Source organism: Sitophilus oryzae, unplaced genomic scaffold (genome assembly GCF_002938485.1).
Source record: "Sitophilus oryzae breed Bouriz unplaced genomic scaffold, Soryzae_2.0 scaffold_1498_pilon_pilon, whole genome shotgun sequence".
Taxonomy (NCBI): domain Eukaryota; kingdom Metazoa; phylum Arthropoda; class Insecta; order Coleoptera; family Curculionidae; genus Sitophilus; species Sitophilus oryzae.
In genome coordinates, this window is record NW_022146167.1 from 2248107 (window position 1) to 2270110 (window position 22004).

At 32.7% G+C, this 22004-nt stretch overlaps 1 protein-coding gene across 5 annotated transcripts in view; it reads right to left on the reverse strand.

Moving 5' to 3' along the window:
• Positions 1–2025: 2025 nt before the first annotated feature.
• Positions 2026–22004, reverse strand: part of LOC115877735 (dedicator of cytokinesis protein 3) — a 92968-nt gene continuing 72989 nt past the window's right edge. For 3 of the 5 annotated variants that reach the window (XM_030894023.1, XM_030894027.1, XM_030894026.1), the window contains 22 exons: positions 21592–21883; positions 20250–20493; positions 19993–20179; positions 19023–19276; positions 18839–18964; positions 17577–17738; positions 17364–17523; positions 17068–17302; positions 15301–15463; positions 14996–15238; positions 13312–13506; positions 11991–12132; positions 11759–11925; positions 10083–10322; positions 9898–10011; positions 9703–9845; positions 9029–9281; positions 8209–8399; positions 6905–7101; positions 5463–5697; positions 5065–5249; positions 2026–2576 (listed from right to left, as the gene is read on the reverse strand). In XM_030894023.1, coding sequence (XP_030749883.1) covers positions 2431–2576; positions 5065–5249; positions 5463–5697; positions 6905–7101; positions 8209–8399; positions 9029–9281; positions 9703–9845; positions 9898–10011; positions 10083–10322; positions 11759–11925; positions 11991–12132; positions 13312–13506; positions 14996–15238; positions 15301–15463; positions 17068–17302; positions 17364–17523; positions 17577–17738; positions 18839–18964; positions 19023–19276; positions 19993–20179; positions 20250–20493; positions 21592–21883 — 4274 coding nt within the window. In that variant the 3' untranslated portion in view covers positions 2026–2430. Of the gene's footprint in view, positions 2577–5064; positions 5250–5462; positions 5698–6904; positions 7102–8208; positions 8400–8924; positions 9282–9702; positions 9846–9897; positions 10012–10082; positions 10323–11758; positions 11926–11990; positions 12133–13311; positions 13507–14995; positions 15239–15300; positions 15464–17067; positions 17303–17363; positions 17524–17576; positions 17739–18838; positions 18965–19022; positions 19277–19992; positions 20180–20249; positions 20494–21591; positions 21884–22004 lie in introns of those variants that run through there. The other 2 variants (XM_030894025.1, XR_004049396.1) reach the window with 2 other exon arrangements.

The window sequence follows — 22004 nt, forward strand, 5'->3', positions numbered from 1 at the left end:
GTTAGTTTGTTTCTTCGTACGAAATTAATTCCTGATTGTCTAAAAAGAAATTTGAGCCTTAGGCCTCACTCACAGGGGATGCGAATTATAGCAACGCGCGGAATAGTCAGAATTTATAATCTTGCGTATATAGAATGTTCAGCGATCGTTCAACGTCACGTCATTTATTGTCGAACTCTCTCAATCACTTGACAACCAGATGAAAGAGATTGGTGACGTCATTACGCCATTTCGTGAGTTACTGCACATTGTTTTTAGTAAATGTCATTGTCATTTGATTTGAGGTTATAATTTTGTTGAAGGACAGCGATCAATGCAAAAATTAAAATTTGATTGTTGCTGTAAAACAAAATTCAAAAGTTTCTATTACAAACATGCCTCAAAGATTTAACCAAAATGAACAAGAGCTCATTGCTAAGTTTATAAATTACTTTTCTCGAGAAAGAGAAGCTGATATCTCATTCTTGCCCGTGGATGCCGTACATGAAGTAAGTACAATGCAAAAGTGTAATATTCCTATATAGAAAAATAAATTGATAGATTTTTAACTAATATAGCGAGTTGCTGATGCTTTAGAAATAGGAATTTTAATAGTCCAAAGAATTGGAACTAATGGGATCGTAACTGATGAAGAGTTCAACAAAATATGAATAAATGCCGAAAAAAAACGGAACTCGCTCAATCAATAATATAGGAACGTACTTAAAATTTTCTAAACAATATGAACTGATCTCAGACACATCCTAAAACTCTCTATGACAAATAATGATAACGTAACGTTGAACGATGACTGAACAGTCTTTACATGCGTTGAGATCGCACAGTCACTGCGATAAAAAGTTGCGAGAATAGCTAAAGTATCAGTTTGGGATTTATATTTTCTAGAAAATACCTTCTTACGACAATTATTTACAAAAGTGTAGAGTATAGGTGAATGAGATACTAAAAAAAGAAACGAATTTGGTGAATCTCAACATCTTTCGGAAGATACTTATTTCCACAAGAATTTTTTAAGTTGCGATAGTGATAATTCTGTTCTCGCTAATCTCATCCGTTCTGAAATTCGCAGGTTGACGCTTCCACTGTGCGGCCAGCCTTATAAGTCAAGTAAAGTACAACCGTCAAAAAGACTACACGTTAAAGAGGGTTTTTGTTACATCACAAAACGTTTTCTTTTCGTCATTTGACACGTCTGACTGGTAAATGTCAGACTGTTTGGAAAAAATCTTTGGTCGTCTCAACTATACATGGTAAAACCGCGTTTGGAGTGGTTCAAAATGGGTCTACGCTAAAAGCTGTTCTTCCAGATTCTTTATATACGTGGCATTTTGGTGCAATGTTGCCAAGTTCATGATATATTTTATAATAAAAAAATATATTTGTATTATACTTTCGGACTTAACTTTAAGATATAACTGATAATTTATTATGCACAATGGGACTGTTTATATTTTTTACTTCACACTAACATCCAATGCGACGGCTCCAATTCTAAGAACTCTCTATTTTAATATTATTATATCTATGATTTAGAAAATGTATTTATAAAATAGTTCGCTTGCAACTTTTGAGATGTTTCATATATATTATACCACACAATCGAAAAAAACTGCGTCAGAGGTGGCTTGGAACTGAAGATTTATGCTGAAGATCGCTGTCATTTTATATTTAAAGTTATAGGGAAAATGTAGGAGACCGTTTTTTATTATACTCGGACTTTTTAGGACCATTTAAAGAAAACATGAAAAACAAGACAACAAGTAATCGTGAATGTTTTGTAAGCTATAAAAATATAAATATTGATTAGATTTGTTTATTTATTATTGATCTGTTTTAATATTCGACCTGCAAATCTTCACTTGAGCTGTCTAACGAGTTTAACAGTTTATTAATAAAGTACTTTTCAATATTAAACTCCATTGAAAAGAAGAAGTAAACGTAAAAGCAGAGAATAGGTACATTAAAAATGCATAAAAGATAAATTTTATAATAGAGGTATTGAAATTTTGAAAACGTCAACATTTGACGTTTCCAGTATTTTACCAAACCGTTCCGTATCAAACCGATGTTTTTCAGGAACCGCTCTTTACCGTAGTTTACCGGTCTGGTTCGCCTGGTTGTGCAACGGAATACAGCCTAAATAATGTATATTCTGAACTTCTTATTATCGTTCAGCAGGATCAATACCAGAAATTCCCAAATATTGATAATTTACATAGAAAACCGTCTTGACGCCATTTTCAACCACTCAAAACACAGTTTTACCGTTAAACCCTTAATCTTTATGCTAGTAAATTTAATTTTTTCTCTTACTTAGTCTCTAAAGCCTCTAAATTAAATTGACTGACTAAAATCTCACTTAAATCTAATTTGAATATTCTCTCTACAGTCTACCAAGTTTCGTTTTTTTAGAAAGAGTCTTTTTTTCGATTAAGAATTTCCAGGAGGTTCATCCCCACCGTCGCCGCTACTGTTTTCCTTGTGGATTTTCGGATGGGAGTAGTTTTCCGGTGGACTGATGATGTCCGAGTTTGAATTCAAAACGTCTTTCCGCCTGGGTGGACGTTCTAAACTACCTGTTAACGAAACATCATAGATATTTTGTATTGAATGTACTGACTGCGTGAAATGAAAGGTAAGTTAACGTCTCTTTTTTGCTGCTAAGGCTAATCTGGACGGGGCCTACTTTGTTTACGCGGAATCCGAACCGCGGTCCTCGGCCATATCATTGTCAATGGCCTACCGACTTGGCGAGTGTCTAAATCGACTCTTACTCACGAAATATCCCATCTCATGCCTCAAACCGACGTCAATGAGCAGTGTGCGTCAATAGATTTTACACTCTTGCCATGGAACAATAAAGATTGAACTGAGAAATAAGTATAGTTTGAATAAAAAGATTAAGGAAGGAGCATATCAACAAAACTTAGGTCAACCGCAATGGAACTCAAATATGGCCGACTTAAATTCCGGTTTATCAGTGCCGTTCTAATTTTATTTAAAAAGTGTAAAACTATGATGTTGGGTAGACGTAAAGTAGACTCAATAATTTGTTGTTTTATTTTACGTTGTGAATAAATGTTGGTAGTTATTAAAATTGTTATAAAAATATATAATTCTAATAAAAATAGATAAGTTATAATAATCATTTATTAACACAAACATCGGATACGCTACTGAAGCAGGTTAGTCAAATTAACGTATCTAAATTCTTTGACATCTAATCTTCGACAAGTAGTAAATAAAAGCAAAAATGCAAGAAAAAATATATAATTAGTTAATTTAAGTGAATTTCATAAATCATCGGTTTACTACAAGTATGTATATTATATAGTCACTTACTAGCGAACAGTTATTCCATTATTTCATTCGATTTTTGACCAGATCTACCGCACGCTACACAACCAACTATTTTTTCGATAAATCGCAATAGTGCCACTGTTAATTTAAATTCTGCCACAATTTCCATCTAGATTTACTACCTTTATACAACTATAGTCTGTGAAACGAATAACTTTGAATTTGACAGTTCCCGCGGGCTTTTCTAGTGTTAATTTTATTAGGTTAGCAACTTGCGGCTATGCTGACGCAATGCCGTCTCTAATAGAACAGGCTTGTAGCGAGATTTATGACGTCACGCTAGTTACATACCACAGATTAATATATTGTAGAATACATGGAAAACATAATTATTCCTGGTATTTTTGGTTTGTATTTTAAAAATGATATAGTTTACATGAAATATACATAATATACAGTTAATATAAACAGTTAATATAAATAAGTTAATATAAAAAAATATATTAACTGTATATATATTTTTTTATAAATAAAAACGCTGATTAAGTTTTCATTTGGGTTTTCATTTTTTTTTGGTTAAAAAAAACGTTTCGGCTAACATTATAGCCTTGCTTTGTCATATGATTTTTTTTTCATTTTAAACCAACAAAAATAATGAAAAACCAAATGAAAACTTAATCAGCATTCCCGAACCTAAATCCCAAGAAAATCAAAAATTTTAGAATAAGTTTACATATAAAATGACAGCGATCTTTATTTCATAGTCATCGCTGACGCCTTTTTTTCTAAGATATTGTATTATTTGCAAATATAATTTTTCGAACATTGATACTTGCAAAATATACATATAAATTTTGTGAATGCAAATAATAATAATTAGTAGACATTGAATGTTTTTTTGTTAAATTAAATCGATTTTCAAACCAAAATTTAAAATATATTTTACATTTTACCCAATATCTTTTGTATGGTTCATAGTTTATTTGCCAAAGTATTTATTACTATAAATAGGTATATAATATATTGTATTTATTAACTGTATATTATGTATATTTCATGTAAACTATATCATTTTTAAAATACAAACCAAAAACACGAGGAATAATTATGTTTTCCATGTATTCTACAACATATTTATTAATCCGTAGTATCTAACTAGCGTGACGTCATAAATCTCGCTCCGAGGCTGTTCTATTAGAGACGGCATTGGTCGGATATTTCGAAATGTCAAAAGCTGATGACATCTGACTTTTGACAATTATTCCATTTCGTGTTGATTTTTGCAAGAAGAGGCAGAATTGTGACATGTTTTATAATTTTCCTTTTCTATTTCACGAAAGTAAAAAGAGTTACCTATCTGATTCGGTCAGTCACTCAATTTAAAGAATATCAGAAACTTTATTGACAGAGGGATTTTATATTTGCCATGTTGGTAAAAAAATAACGGTCAAAATTCAAAGTTATTCATTTTATAGACTATATCAGTAGTAGAATAAATAATAAATAACATAAAATCAGCTCCGTAAAGACTGACAAATCCACAAAATTTCAAATCAAATTCAAATGTGTCAAATAAATCGTCAAACAGAACTGTCAAGGATCCCCACACTTTTTTCGCCCACCATGCATGAATACATGGATATATAGGATTATACTCATTCCTTAATCTTCCTATTCAAAGATGGTTAACAAGTTCTGAATAATATTAAGAATAATATATAGATATTCAATAATAAATTCTAATAGATTAAGAATACTAATTACCTCCCAAGTCTAGGCTGGAGTTCAAACTTCCTCCAATTTTAGGCGGGATGGGTGGAGGATGTTCCTCTTTGAGACTCAAGCTGGCGCCATCTTGAGGACTGCCGCTGATGTTGAGTTCAGAGATATGTGGGCGCAATTCGAAGTCGATGTAACATCCCTGAGCGTTGAAATTGTTTAAGCTATTGCTGTAAATAAGGATAAAAGTCTTTATTTTAAGTACGCTTTTAAGATATTACATCAGACAAATCAAACTTTTTAATCTGAAAATTTTGAAAAAAGGATTATATTAAGTCTGTGACCAATCAAACATCTTTTATACATATCTATGGGTATATCTTGAATATTGAATAATATAAAAGAATACTAAGAGATATTGGAAGAAAATAATTTTATCTTACCTTGTTTCGTTCATGCTGATTCCGGAATCCCTCAAATCCCTTGCGTCCACGTTGACAGTCCCTAAAATACCCGACGTTGCCAAGTCTCCTTCGGAACTAGATGGCGCCGCATGTGCCGGTTCGTCCAGAGGCAAATACTCCGCGCTACATATAGATGGCGTGGATTTTTTTTGTCCGCGTTTAGGTATGTTGGGTGGTATATCATTTGGTAGTGACTGCACGCGCTTATCAGGAGCTATAACAGAAAAAAAAACTAAAAGAAACCATTCATAATAATCTAAGTAGCGAACTAAAGTTACAAGTTTAGTATGTATAGCAAAAGAATATATGACAATAGTGACACTTGTCTCTCATTTTAATTTAGAGGCAGTTTTTTTACTTCTGTCATTTTTTGAAATAAATTAAAGTATATGTAAAATTATATATTCTTTTGCCAGACCATGGTCTTGTTAAAAAGTTTTTACTCCCCTCAATACCATAAATAAGATACCTCCATTTTTTGACTATGGTATGTAGAGGGTGGTCCGAACTGTATTCCGGAAACTTCGGCAGCATATTCTGCAGATAAAAATAAGTAAAAAAGTTCGTATAAATGTATGTCGTAAAATGCTTATTTTCTAAGATACAGAGTGTAGAAGTTTCATTTTTATTTTGATTTTTTCCAAATAATTTGTGAGGTAACAACAATGTGTGGATGAAAATTGGTGTCTGGGAGTTTTTTGACATGAGAAATTTGATTTTGATGTCAATATGACTCCTAATTGTAGAGGGCGCCACCTACATATTTTTTAACTGGTTTGAAGAGTAATAACTTTTTTTTCAATAATGACAGGTATTGACTATTTCCATTCTAAATATCTCGAGAGTTGTTGCTCGTAGCGATTTTTACCAAGACATTTTTTAGGTAAAAAATCACAGAAATGTATATTTTTTCACTCAGTAGTTTTATACAGGTACGTACGAAAAGTTGTTACTCTTCAAACCAGTTCAAAAATATGTAGGTGGTGCCCCCTACAAGTAGCAGGCAAATTGACATCAAAATCAAATTCCTCGTGTCAAAAAACTCCCAGACACCAATTTTCATCCAAATATTGACGTTACTTCACTAATTATTTGGAAAAAATCGAAATAAAAATGAAACTTCTACACCCTGTATCTCCGAAACTAAACATTTTAGGACATACATTTATACAAACTTTTTTACTTATTTTTATCTGCAGAATATGCTGCCGAAGTTTCCGGAATACAGTTCACCTAACCACCCTGTATATTTTTCAGAAATATACTCGAAAACGATTAGTATGGTTAATAAATGACGTTCTCTTGGCTATAAGAAATTTTGAACAAAAATAAATGTGCCTATGCCTACAAAAATGTAATTTTTATACTCACATCACACGGTATATGGCAGATAAACACGAAAAATCAACAATTCAACTTACTGTGTGACCTAGGCGGTAGTGGAGGTGCCTCATCGATTCCAGAATCAGGCCAGGAATTCCTTAAAGGTGACGTACCATCAGTCGGCGTCATTGACATGGCGTGTCTCAACAACTTCGGCGAAGGTGGTTTAGTTAACGACCTTTCTCTCGAATGAGTTGGTTTTGGTGGTAGAGGAATATCGCATGGATCAGAATCTCTGAAAACGAATTTGTGGAATCGTTAAATTTATTAATTTATAGGAAAACCAACAAAGTTTGCACGTCACAATGTTGTCATGGCTACTTTCTTCACTTTATTTTTTTTTCAACTTTCATTGATTTCTCTATATGCGAAGGACTGGCAAAGGTTAGTCTTAGGTCGAGATTTCCGTATGTAAGAAAAGTACAATACGTTTATAAAGTACTGAACAAAGATAGAACAGTAAACACGTTGCCAAACGTATGAAATAAACCGAGAAAGTGTGCACATTGCTAAGAGACGCGGAAGGGGATATAGCAGATTTGTCGCAGTCGACCGGTCGACCCAATCAGTACTTGTCAGTACTTAAAGTCCTAGGGAGAGGTGTACATCATGCGTTCAGCTTCACGATTTCATTACGTTTCGTGACACTTTATTTGTTTATTTATTAACCTCGAGTCGTTGTAATTTTCCCTATGGCTTGAAAAGTTTTAAGTGCAAGAAACACTTGCATTTTTGGTACAAATAAGTGGATTTTAGTTGGTGTTTGACAGTGGTCACGCTATTAGAACTCTGAAAGAAACAGAACTCTTTTTCAAAAACTTTCTCAATACCTATTTCTGCTATATTTTCTTCGCAGACAGTATGTGAAAATCTTTGCTATGCACTAAAAGTAAATGGATGGATTGTTTAAAATTTTTGAATGAAAAAAACCTTATCGATTTTTTCTTATTTAAACATATTGTAAAAGATCCGAGCAAAATTAAAAAAAGTTTCAATATCTAAAGTGGTTCTTAGGTTATGGCGTGTTATGTGTTAAAAAATTGAGTTTTTAAATTAACGCGATTACTGACGTTTTCTCCTTATAAAAAAATGGACACCCTAATGATTTCATCTAGTTTTCTTTTCGAAAAAAAAAATCTTTTAAAAATAAGCGGTTTGCGATCGTGATTTTACTTGATAGGGAAAGGCGTACCGGCAACCCGCAACGCTGCAACAGCACACCGTCGCCTTATTTCTGTCAGTCCGACTTAATAAGATCCCTATGCGATTTACTTCCACAAATATAAAAACCGACCTAAAAGTAACAGTTGCCAGTACGGTATATTCTCTTTAAGTGTCGTACCTAGACTTCATAGAAGGTAAACTGGAACTACTGTACTCCAAAGGACCTCTGGTAGGCGTTCGCAAATCGGAAAAACTGGTGTTGTTGAATCCCTGAGATTTTGGTCTGCACTCCCTTTGAGGTATAGGTGGCGCTATGGTTCCCGTAGGCAGCGAGAGGTTTTCTCTGTTTAGTATTGGACGATCTGATTCCTATAACGCATTTTTATTTTAAAACGCAAGAAAATCTATAGTTAGGAATGTTATTATTTACAAAAATATCGATATATTTTGAAAAACATACATATTTCGTAGGACAAGAAGAATACAGGGTATAAAAATGATAGTGTACCAAACTTAAGTGGGTGATACTATAGATAAAAATTAAACAAAAAAGATCCTATAGTTCATATCAAATAAACTTTTAGTCACGTGATTGAGCTTGACCGGCACAGCGTTGTCCACTTTTACATATTTTCTTTTAAAAAAGAAAAATAAATTAATTATAAAGATATAAACAGTTATTATTTACATCAACAAAACACCCCTTCTCAACAGCATTTAAGAGACATTAAGGGCCATTGCTACCGCTTTCCCGTTCAAAATATTACAATAAAGTTGCAATGAGTTTTTTACGGCTATTAAGCTATACTGTACACTATAGATTATTAAAAAAATGCCCACGAAATATATTATATATCTTTAAAAAATATATCTGCATCTCATTTTACTACCTACCTTAATCTATAATGTTAGTAAATATTATTATTAGTAGTACGCACAGGAACCTTTCTATCAGCTACACAACAACAAACAGAGAAAAAAATCATAGGTTAACTAACTTTGCTCATGCTTATCTCTTCGTAGCCCACGTAAAACCTAATACTGTAACCTGGAACGGCATGCATCGTTCTCCGTTTGTTAGAAACAAGATTTTTGAAGCCTACCAGCGGTTTCATGTAGACGGTGTCGTAGTCCATCGGCTGATGGTCAACGAGGTGACCGTAATTTCCGCTGGAGTTAGTAGAGGATCGGTTACTTCCTCCGTTCTCCACTAGGAGGCGCTTTTCTGACGGTAAAGGAGGCAGGGGAGTACTAGAAAAATAAAAAATACGTTATTTTGACATTTACGTTTGTCTAATTTAGGCTGTATTTCGTCGCAAAAACAGGCGAACCAGACCGGTAAACTACGGTAAAGATCGTTTCCTGAAAAACATCGGTTTGACCCGGAACGGTTTGGTAAAATATTGGAAACGTCAAATGTTGACGTTTTTTTGAAAGAAAACGCCTGGCGTAACCATCTTCTGATGCGTGTTAAACTCGTCAGGGAGTATGGCAGTAGTGATAATTTTAGTTAAATTATACTTATATACAAAAAAGTAACTCATTATTTTTTTGCATATTAGTGTGTTTTCTAAAGGATAAAAGAAAAACGATTGACCAAGTCAGTGTCAGACAGAGAGACAGTATGTTATACGATCTAAGGTAATAAATACACTTAATAAAAATTACGTACTTGATAATACTATTTGGCGTTTGTTGACTCAGCGATCCTAAACTTTCTCTCAACTGTAAAAATCTTTCTACAAGTCTTTGGTGCAAGGGTTGGACACTAGAAGGGGCTAACTTCCCGTGGAGGTATAATCCTTCCTCTATAACCTACAAAAAAAATGAGTTATATTTTTTATTAAAGTAATCTCAACATTTTTACCCTTGTTGCATTTAGGATGAGATCTTGCAACGTGTTAACGTAACACTTATGTTCAGGATAAAGTTTGGTAAATTCTTTGGTGAAGAAGGCTTGTTGGTATTTGCTTAATCCACCCTGAAATATATAAAAGAACATTTCGTATTGTAATATAATATTTTCTCTGTCAATAAAATTAAATAATATACCTGAACATTAGCATCGATGATTCCCTGCAATCTCATTGTGAAAGGATTAAGATTTCTCTTGGGTTCCTGCGTGTAAAGGGCTATCAACTGTCTCAGTTCATTTTCCACGCTTTGCATCGTTTCGCATGCGTACTGCACAGGCGCAATCTCATCGGTCTGCCTGTAAATCACCTCGAACCATCTCAAGATACCGGGTAGAGGCGCTGCTATCTCAAGTACAGTCCTTTCGATCCACAACGTCTAAAATTGATGGAATATTTGTATAAATGAAGCAATATTGGTATAATCAATATAGTAATCGCAACACTTTCCGATGCACGTCATCAATCATCTGGAAATTGACACTAAAGCCTATAAACCTGACTTTTCGTTTGTCAGATCGAGGGTTACAGCAAAGTCGGCCTGACGATGGAGATAAATCTCCGAAACCGGTCGTCGAATGGCTGTTTCCCTCGGTCTGATGAACTTAATGCAGAGAATAAGCATATATGTAGGGTTTTCAAGGCCTTAATTTGCTTCTTTTAAATAAAATTTTGCCAAAAATGTTTAAATTTGTTGTATCATTTAAGATACCGAACAGCTCTTCATTTTACTTTATAGAGCAAATGATTGTAAGAGATATTTTATTTAGAATAAAGCTGCAAAAATTAGTTTAAACCGAATTTTATTATCGCTATGTTGGTCACATTGCGCCGTTTTCAGCAAGGTTGTTGTTTATTATTTGACAATTATCCTAATATTGTCATTATTTTGTATATTATAGTGTTGTTGTTGAATCTCTGTAATTCTCGTTTTTTGCCTATTTTCATAGTATTTTTTTTTAAAATGGTACTTTTAAGCAGAAACAGTTCTTTGAAGAACTAAATTTTCGAGTTTTTGTATTGCATTTCTTGAAATTGTGTGTTGAAAATATGCCGAAGCATTTAAACAGTCGAAGCAAAGAGCTTGTAGCTTCCCTGATAAACTATTTTGAACAAGAACGTGACAATAAAGATCCTTTATTACCCTTAATACCCTTATTACCCTTGACAGATCCTTTATTACCCTAGAAGGCAGAAGATCAGCGGGACGCCGACGAATATCGTGGCTGCATTTCGCAGGACTGCGTCCACATGGACCGGAGTGACTTCAACAGCTTTGTTCAAAACGGCAGTGAACAAAGTAATATGGACCAATGTGATAGCTAACATCCAAAGAGGATAGGCACTTTAAGAAGAAGATTACCCTTGACTGCAGTCAGAGAAGTAAGTTTGATTGATAAGCACATTACACCACTTTCAAAGTTATTTCTACGTTAGTTTTTAATTAAATTCTGTTATTATTAGCTTGTGCATTAATAGCACCCTCTTACTTGTTATTTATGGTGTTGTAAGATGTACATAAATAAATAAATAAATAACCCATAATAACGCTTAGAATAATCTTCATAATGGACTAGTTTTTGCCAATATGTAATAAGTAAAATAAGCTATAAAACAAATAAATCATATAATCACTAAACTATTAGTAATTAAAAATAAAACTTAAAAATCTTTAAAAAATGATATAATTATACTGTTTGTCACTTTTAAATTAAGATTCATCTCATAAATCCATCACAATCTGGCAGCGCTGTCGCCATCGCTTGTCACTCAAAGTTGATCACGTGCATCGGAATTGTTTTGCGATTACCATACCTTTATTTCGTTTTCTTTATCTATGATGCCTTTATGCACCGGCCTGTCACACTGGAACCTCTTCACGTCGTTATAGTGATAAAACCTAGAGATTTTTTCGGGAATGTCGGTCGCCATAGTGATAGGCGTGCTTTCTGGAATGGGTTTAACGTTGCATATTTGTATGACTAAAAGAAATCAAAAAATTATGAATATATGTGTTGATATAGTATATAGTTTAAAGGTAACGTACATTGGCCATCTGAATTAATAATACTGTCGTCTGGTGGGGTGTTTTTCATCAATATTTGAGCGGAGGGAAACTCGGTTTGTAATCTCTGAGTGAAGGCACCGATTCGTTCGTAAGCTAAACCTCTGTACACAAATTGCTTATTCTAAAAGTAACCCAAAAATAGTTATAATTAATAATATCTAAATAATTTCACATCCTATACAGGGTGGTCCGAACAGTATTCCGGAAACTTCGACAGCATATTCTGCAGATAAAAATAAGTCCTAAAATGCTTAGTTTCGGAGATACAGGGTGTAGAAGTTTCATTTTTATTTCGATTTTTTCCAAATAATTTCTGAAGCAACGTCAATATTTAGATGAAAATTGGTGTCTGGGAGTTTTTTGACATGAGAAATTTGATTTTGACTACTATTTGTCAATATGACCACTATTCGTAGAGGGCGCCACCTACATGTGTTTTAATTGTTCTACAGAGTAATAATAAAAAGTAATAATAATAACTTTTCGTCCGTACCTGTATAAAAATACTGGGTGTAAAAATATACTTTTTCGTCATTTTTTACGTTAAAAAATGTCTCTTGGTAAAAATCGCTACGAGCAACCGTTCTCAAGATATTTAGAATAGAAATAATCAATACATGTCATTATTGACAAAATATAAACATGTTGTAAATAGTTATTTGACAAAATGATTAATTTGGGGACTTTTTATTTTTTTAAATTAATCATAAACTTTACGTCGAAAAAATGACGGTAAAACAGTTTCTGTTGAACCATTGGCACAAATACATTTCAAATTTATGATTTCAGTCTAATAATTATTTAATCAACGTGCTGAATTTATGTGACGACGTCATGTGAATGACGACAGGTATTGATAATTTCGATTCCAAGTATCTCGAGAACCATTACTCCTAGCAATTTTTACCAAGAGACCCTTTTTAGGTAAAAAACGCTGTAAATGTATATTTTTTTACTCAGTAGTTTTGTAAAGATACAGACGAAAAGTTATTACTCTTCAAACCAGATAAAAATATGTAGGTGGCGCCCTCTACAAGTCGGAGTCATATTGACATCAAAATCAAATTTCTCATGTCAAAAAACTCCCAGACACCAATTTTCATCAAAATATTGCCGTTACTTCAAAAATTATTTGGAAAAAATCGAAATAAAAATGAAACTTCTACACCCTGTATCTCCAAAACTAAGCATTTTAGGACATGCATTTATACGAACGTTTTACTTATTTTTATCTGCACAATGTTCTGCTGAAGTTTCCGGAATACGGTTCGGACCAACCTGTATAATATAAAATACTTACCCTCACAAATAGAGGAAAGCTCAGTCCATAAAATCCAACTCTAAAATATTCAGGTTCCGGTCGAAGTTGCGTCAAAATATTGTCGTAAAACTTGGCTTGGCATTTTAAAATATCACTCAATTGCTTATAATCAAAAAATATCGTCTCGTATAGCTCCGCCAACTCTTTTAACAGCGGTATTCCTTTTTCCCAACACTAAGTCAAAAAGAAATCAAGAAATTTAAAGTTTTTCAACGTCTTATAAAATATCAAAAAAATACTAATTAATAGTTATTTTTCATACAAGACGATAAAATGGTATTTTATCGTCGTGTATAAAACAATATTTTTTTCCATAGCGGGTTTCGTTTTAAAAAATTATTCAGAAATTATTATTTCAAGGAATTTATTACGAGTAGAAAAAATATTGTGCTGGGTTGGCGTTGGTTTCTATGTAATTTGATAAATAAATAAAGCTGTCTCTTTAGTTGTCAGTTTTGAGTCAATATCATGCCCTAGACACTCAATGGTAATTTTATGGAACTACAAATTTAGTTTCTTCCGCATCGCCAGACGGCGCAAAAGACATTAAAGTACAGATTTCTAATTTATATATGAAGATGACATGACAGCCTCTATATTTACTACCATCTATGGTCTAGTTTTGGTCTAGTTGTCACTTAGTTGTCAAAATGTTGGTGATCCGTCAAGTTATTTTAAAAATTATTAATTCAGATATTCCTGATTTGCCAGAAAGTTCGGTGATTTGTGTTTATAGTTTGTGTTTTTATTAGTTTGTGCATTTTGATATTTACAATCGACCATCATTTTCGTGTGAGATAATAAACTTTTTTAGCAAAGACCTTTTAGACAGCTTAGATGAATAATACATTTGTGAACGAAATAAAAAAATGTTTAATCATAAATAAGTAAGTACATAGTTGGTAATATAGTACTTTAAGAATTAGTAGTCTATAATATTTTTATTCTAATATTATAATTTATACCAGACCAAATCAAAAAAATAGGCGCTATGTACTCTATGTTGGTGTTTAAAATGTATGTATTCATAATTTTATTTTTAGTTTTGAATATGTTATACTTCTAATGATCTAATAAAACATAAAATATAGTAAACGAGTCTCTATTTATTATTTTATATTTTACAAGGAATAATTTTGCGCTTGAATAGCGTTACCGTTTTAGTTAGCGTTAATAAGTAACGGAACGGTAAAATTATGTTATGCCAAAACTCCCCATTAGTTTCTTCCGGATCACCAGGTGGCTCTAAATGACGGACTTGTTTGTTTTATATCAGTGTCCAATTTATCTCTAGTACGTGACATTAGTCTATGGTTAATATTTTTTAATTCTCTTTCGTGTCGATTGCTGATTGAATTGGAGCCAGAAATGGCTCAGAAAAACGAAATAAGTAAATTATCAACAGATATTCAGGCTGAGGCGACAAACGCCATATCCAAACTACTTCCATTTAAATCCCGAATAACTTATGAAAAGGAATCATTTTTTTTCAAAAATGGAAGCAATTAAAAAACGTGTTTTTTAACCTATACTCGCTGTTAAAGTATCATTTAATCTACCCTTGCGGTTAAAGTACTATTTTATCTACTATTTTTGAGAAATATAAGGGAATTTTAACAGTTGCTATGGAAAAAATATCAAAAAACTACTATTGTATTATTACCTTCCCCTTATCGAAATAATTAATGATCTGCCTGTATAGTAACTCTTTTACTTGACACTCTGAATGATTGGGGTAATTTGGATCAGAAACTATTTGATTATTCGTCCAAGAGAGTTGATCGGCGTATAATTTCATTGTAAAAGCTGCTTCAGTAAAGTTTTCAGCTGACAAATGGAGATCGTGGAGTTTGTAAATATAGCGCAGGTACATCTCCTTGCGATTAAATTCGTTCTTATAGAAATTCTAAAAAAAGTAAACCCATTTCAATAACCTTCCACAGTTTTTTATAGTTATAATATTCTTACTAATAAATTGAATGTACAGCTCATTCGTTTGTCTCTGTTTTCATCACCCTGTATAACGTTCCTGTAATCTAACAAACGCTCGAGAAGCCTGGTTATGGAGCTGATAAAAGCAGCACCACTTTCTTTCCAGGCTGGATCTTCCGATTGTACCCGATTTAGGAGGCTAAAATGTCAATTTGGTTAAACCAATCCCAGAAAAAAGTAAAAAAAATCTATCAACTAAACTTCTAAGTTATTATATTGTACTTACACTGCACTAAGATGCTCCCTTGTGAATGCAGAATAAATAATTATTGTAGTTTAATAAAACTGAATTACTAAACAACGACGTAAAGTACTATAAGCTTGCATCAACAAGATTTTTTACTAACTGATCAATTTTCAAGATCAATATTTACATGGATCTTGTTATAAGTTTCATCGATTTTAAAATGTATTTGTTAAAAAAAGAAAAAAACTCTCTAGATAACATATTCAAGGTGATGCAAACTTTATGAAATATACTGGACGTGTCAAAAAGTTAACAACAAATGGAGATTTTCTACTATTATTGAATTATTGAAAAAAATGGGGAATCTGGTGTTTAACCATAGTAAATTTTTGTTATTTTAAATAAAAAATTCAATTGAAGTGATTAAAAAATACTCCCACAATACAAAAATAAATGCAATGAAGTTACAATTAAGTAGAAAATTGTGACGTCACCTATCAGCATTTGTCTGAATAGTTGACAGAGGGCGCAAGCCTCTGAAGAATAATATTATGGCGTGTCTAGTTCTCTGCTACCGTATTTACACCATATATCTTAAAATCACGTTAGATTTTTCTATTTTTATTAAGATCGTTAAAAAATACGTTTTTATGTGGGATTATTCTTTATTACCCCAATATTAAATTTACTTTTATATTTTTTACTACTAGAAATTAAAACTTAAATTTTTATAATTAAGTTACTGCCATTTTTATCGAAGCACTAAACACTACCAAAGTTGTTCGGATGTTCGAGGCGTTCGGGGGTGTTAGATTTGTATTTTGTGGGTTTTGCGTTTGGCGTTAAATACTTTGAGTTTTCAATTTTGTTTTATTGTACCCTCTTTATTATTTTTCTAATGAAGTATGTTAAAGTTTGTTTTGTGAAGGGCTGTCTAAATAACTCTGAAGGTTCTCCAGAAAAAGTTTTTATAACTGTTCCTTTGGATGAAAGCCGTCGAAGAGCCTGGTTTGAAGCAGCAAGACAACAATATGTCAGCAAAAGTACGAGATTTTACTGTAAAGATCATTTTATCGTAAGTTCCTTAAGTTTTATTTTACAATTAATTTTATATCTACTTTAAAATATATTTAGAAAAATGGTTTTTATTTATCTTTGTACCTGGTGGCAAACCGTGACACTTTTGATAGGTGACGTCAGAGATTGCAAAAGTGTAAATTTGAAATTCTTAATATTGATTAGTTTTTTTTTAAAAAATGGGATGAAATTGAAGTAAAATAAAAAAATACGGGTGTCATAAAATTGTATAAAGATTAATTATTTGCAATAAAAAAACTATGGTTAAACTCATGGCGACAAATAAAAAAATTATAAACTGTCTTACATATGAAACTTTTTGACACACCCTGTATATCTATGAACGATCAAAAAAACTTATGATCAAGCTGGTTTAGACTATTGGACACGCTAAACGAATAACACATAACATTTTTTCAATTTTATAAATAAAAACTACAAAAACAAGTAAAGTAGTTCAAATGTACCGCCGTACTTACATGGTATTAAATAGTCTCCTATACTCGTCGTCGCCCTTATTTTCGCTGATCAGTATGTCGAGTTTGTCGATCAGTTCGCATTCTACTTGCTTGAAATTTCCCCTGGCCCGTTGCTCGCACTCCATCATATCGAAAAAGATGTGCAGAGTGGCTTTTCTTAGTTCTATTTCAGGTACCAGAGTTACTTCGAGAAAAGGTCCGACCATGGAGGGAATAAAATGAAGTTTGCATTCACCTTAAAGTAGAAAAATTTGTTGGAAGGCTTCTGATGAAGACCACCCTGTATGAATACGCACCTAAAGATGACCACATGGACAATATCTGAAAACCCATCAGCACTCTCATGTCGCCATATTTTTCGATGATTTTTTCTCTTTTTACATCAGAGAACTGTTCTAATTGAAGAGATTGCTGAGTGAGATAGTCAACAGAGAGATTGAAGTAGTTCATCCATAACTAAAAGATAAGTTACTTTAAATAAAATTTACATAAAAATAAAATGTATTTACTTCTTTATCGAAATATCCTTTGCCATCTAAAAATGTAAAGGCCAAAGGCTGAGCAAATTCCTGTAAAGCTTTCAGTATAACGTTGTTGGTCAGTATTTTTATGATTAGCCAGTCTGGTGGAAATACTTCCATTCTAATCAAGTTTCTAAACACTAAAAATACCTGTAAAATATGAGTTAATAGCTGTTAATAATTACAAATAGTTTTCATAATATGTCTATGGTAATAGCAAGTGTCATTAACTGTCATTTTACTTTTATGGTTATGATGCTGTTAAAGGATATGTCACATAATGTATGTAATATAATTTAAATATAATGCAACTTTATACTAAGGATGTATTCCGTTGCTTACCTTGGTTATGGTTTTAGGTTCCGTTTCTATCGGTTTCCTGAAAGTTATTTTATTACGGAACACGGTTCCTGAAAAATTCGGTTATAACTGTCACCAAACTAACCAGCGCGAGAAGGCTGGTTTTTCTGGGTTTGTTTGTCAATCAATGTCATTTATGTGATAGAAATCAAGCAAATATTGGAAGTTCGAGTGAAATTCTCATTTAATTTCTAAAATTTGTAATAATATTATTTTGTATTTACATCCAAAAGCAATGGAGGTAGGCAGTAAAGGTAAATAAATTTCATTAACTAAATAGAATTACTTTTTAGGACCATTTAAACTTATCATGCAGCCATTGTTTCTTAAAGTCAGGAACATTTAAAGAAAACATGAAAAACAAGACAACAGGTAATCGTGAATGTTTTGTAAGCTATAAAAATATAAATATTAATTAGATTTGTTTATTTATTAGTGATCTGTTTTAATATTGGACCTGCAAATCTTCACTTGAGCTGTCTAACGAGTTTAACAGTTTATTAATAAAGTACTTTTCAATATTGAACTCCATTGAAAAGAAGAAGCAAATGTAAAAGCAGAGAATAGGTACATTAAAAATGGATAAAAGATAAATTTTATATTAGAGGTATTGAAATTTAGAAAACGTCAACATTTGACGTTTCTAATATTTTATCAAACCGATGTTTTTCAGGAACGTTACCGTAGTTTACCGGTCTGGAATACAGCCTAAGAAAACATTTATACAGTCACAAAATACAACAAAATCTAATAATATAGCACAGTATATTATTAGACATATAAAACAATGAAAATTGACAGTTAATAGTTTGGCAAAATAGTATTTTTTTCTAGTTTAATGACACTTGTCGTTAATAACAACAAACAGATATTAAATCAAAAATACTTACCCTTAACAGGAAATCTTTTAACGGTTTCCTGTCATTGTTTGGCCCCATCAACACTTCCCACAAGCGTTTATAATGAAACTCATCCAAAAGTTGAAGAATGCCTATCAAACAAGCAACTAAACAACCCTGTAACATTAAATTACAGTATTTATATCAAATTACAATATTTTTATGATATAATCACCAAAATCTTTAGGTCCTTGTCTATAATACCCAAAACAGTCTGAATGAGAACTTCCAAAATGGATAAATTCAGCGTATCCACGTCGTGATGGATACAATTATTCACTTTGCCCTGTTCCTCGCTAAACTTCTTCTGCTTAAACAAGAAACCCAAGATTTCTCCGAGTATTTCCGTGCATAGCTTCAATTCTTCTCGCCGCATCAAGTGATACCTCAGATGTTTGCAGGCGTTTGCCAGAAGAATATTTCTGGACTCTAAATAAAAATATTTATGTTGAGAGATTGATTGGTCTTAAAAAAATTGTTATTTTTTATACAAGACGATAAAATAGTATTTTATCGTCGACCGAAAAGATTAATTCACGAGCGATGAAATCGCGAGTGAATTAATTTCGGAACACGATAATGCAATTTTATCGTCGCCTATAAAACAATATTTTTTCCATAGCGAGTTGTTTTAAAAAATATTCAGAAATTATTATTTCAAGGAATTTATTAAGAGTAGAAAAAAATATTGTGCTGGGTTGGCGTTGGTTTCTATGTAATTTGACAAATAAATAAAGCTGTCTCTTTAGTTGTCAGTTTTGAGTTTTGAGTCAATATTTTTTAATTCTCTTTCGTGTCGGTTGCTGATTGAATTGGAGCCAGAAATGGCTCAAAACGAAATAATTAAATTACCAACAGATATTCAGGCTGAAGCGACAAACGCCATATCCAAACTACTTTCATTTAAATCCCGCATAACTCATGAAAATGAATACAAAAATTTTCAAAAATGGAAGCAATTAAAAAACGTGCGAAAAGAAATAAAGTTTTTAACCTATCCTCGCTGTCAAAGTATTATTTAATCTACCCTTGCGGTTAAAGTATTATTTTATCTACTATTTTTGATAGATATAAGGCAATTTTAACAGTTGCTATGGAAAAAAGAAATTTATCAATAAATATATTAGAAACAGAAACAAACTTACCGTCATCCTGGAATAATTTACTGGTAACCAAGTTCTTAATGCAAGCCAACTTTGCTTGAATTATTAAGACAGGTAAATCGGTAGGGATTGAGTCAAGCATGGTAGAAGCAAGCTTGGTGCACTCTAATGTCGGAAGTACTTCGTTCAGTTGCTCGTAGACGGCGCTGATTGCCAACAGTAAAGCAACCTAAGCAAAAAAAAAGAAGGTATATTAACCTAGTAAAGTTATAATACAAATTGCAATGAGTATATCCTACCTGAGTGTTTGTTATGTGCGAATTATTGATCTTCAGCATCTGGTTCAAGCTGGAGAACACGCTGTACAAGTCCCTTCTAAAATTGTCCTCAAAATGTCCACCGGTGGCCTCGGAAAAAAGCAATCGGCTCTGGATAATCAATTTGAAAATGTATTCCAGACTTTTGAAGCATTTTTGGATGGGTTCTTGCTTCTCGAAGGTAGACACCCATTCTGCGCAGTGTTGGACGCTGGTCAACAATCCCCTTAAAAGAAATAAATCGTATGAAAGAAAATATATACCGCGTGTTTCTCAAAAGTGGCGCACTCGTATACCTTTTTTATTTTTTCAGATAAAAAAACGAGATTTGGTATGTTAGTATATGACATAAATTAGGATTGATTGACGTATTCAATTGTTTTCGGTCACTTCCTGTTTCACCGGAAATGACTATAACTTTTAATAATTAAGTGGCACCCTCGGTATTGTTTTACTTTATTCGATAGAAAATGACACTCTGAATAGAATGACATATCACATGTCAAGTTTTGATATTGAAATAAAAAAAAACGAAAACATTATAAATATATGGCATAAATTATCACATATTTAAACTACGCGAACTTTTTATTTATCATTACTTTGCAGTGGCGAAATACCCATTAAGATTTTTTGAAGAGATGTATCCGCCACATAGGTATACATTTATTATAAATGTAGCTAAGTATACCGTGCTGGCAACTGTTAGTTTTGGGTCGGTATTTACTTACTTTTAGTGCACAGCAATTTTCAGCAATCGTGTAACTTTTTTAGTTATAAAGATTTTTGCATACTGCCTGCGAAGAAAGTTTTTGAAAAACTACAATCAATTATTTCTAATAGATTTCGAGATATCGACTTTTGAATTCAGAGTTCTAATAGCGCGACCACTGTCGAACACCAACTCAATTCCACTTATTTCTACCAAAAATGCAAGTGTTTCTAACTTACACTTAAACATTTTCAAGCTATAGGAAAAATTACAACGACTCGTTAATAAATAAACAAATAAAGTATCACGAGACGTAATTAAATCGTGAAGCTGAACGCATGATGTACACCTTTCCCTAGAACTTTAAGTACTGACAGAGGTACTGATTGGTTCAACCGGTCGACTGCGACAAATCTGCTATATCCCCTTCCATGTCTTTTAGCAATGTGCACAGTTTCTCGGTTTATTTCATACGTTTGGCAACGTGTTTACTGTTCCCTCTTTGTGCAAATGCATTGTACTCTTCTTACATACGGAAATCTCGACCCAAGACTAACCTTTGCCAGCCCTTAGTATACTGGTTGTTATATGTCATAGAGTAAAAATACTTACTTATAGACTAATGCAGCTGCAAAATGGTTCTTAATATACGCGTCCAACACTGGTTTGAAGTGTTGGTACTTGCTACCGTCAAGCAGGTTGAAGATGGAAACCAAAACGTGGAAAACTAGGCCGCTGTAGGGTGTGGAGTTACCGTCTTCGGTGGAAAAAAGGGCGAAGAGAGCATCTAAAACGTCTTGGAGGAATTTGATCAGTTCCTCGTCTCCTAGTTTTAACACCTTTTGGAGAGATTCTTGAATGCGTTCGGGATGTGATTTCCAGCGCAGAAGAGCCAATAAATCAACTAAATACAAATTAATCATTAATAAATTATTGATTATAAACCACACTAAGATACATTAATGTAGAGAGTCCTTAAGTTAAGTCCGATTTTGTCTCTAATGCGTGAATATAAAAACTTTACC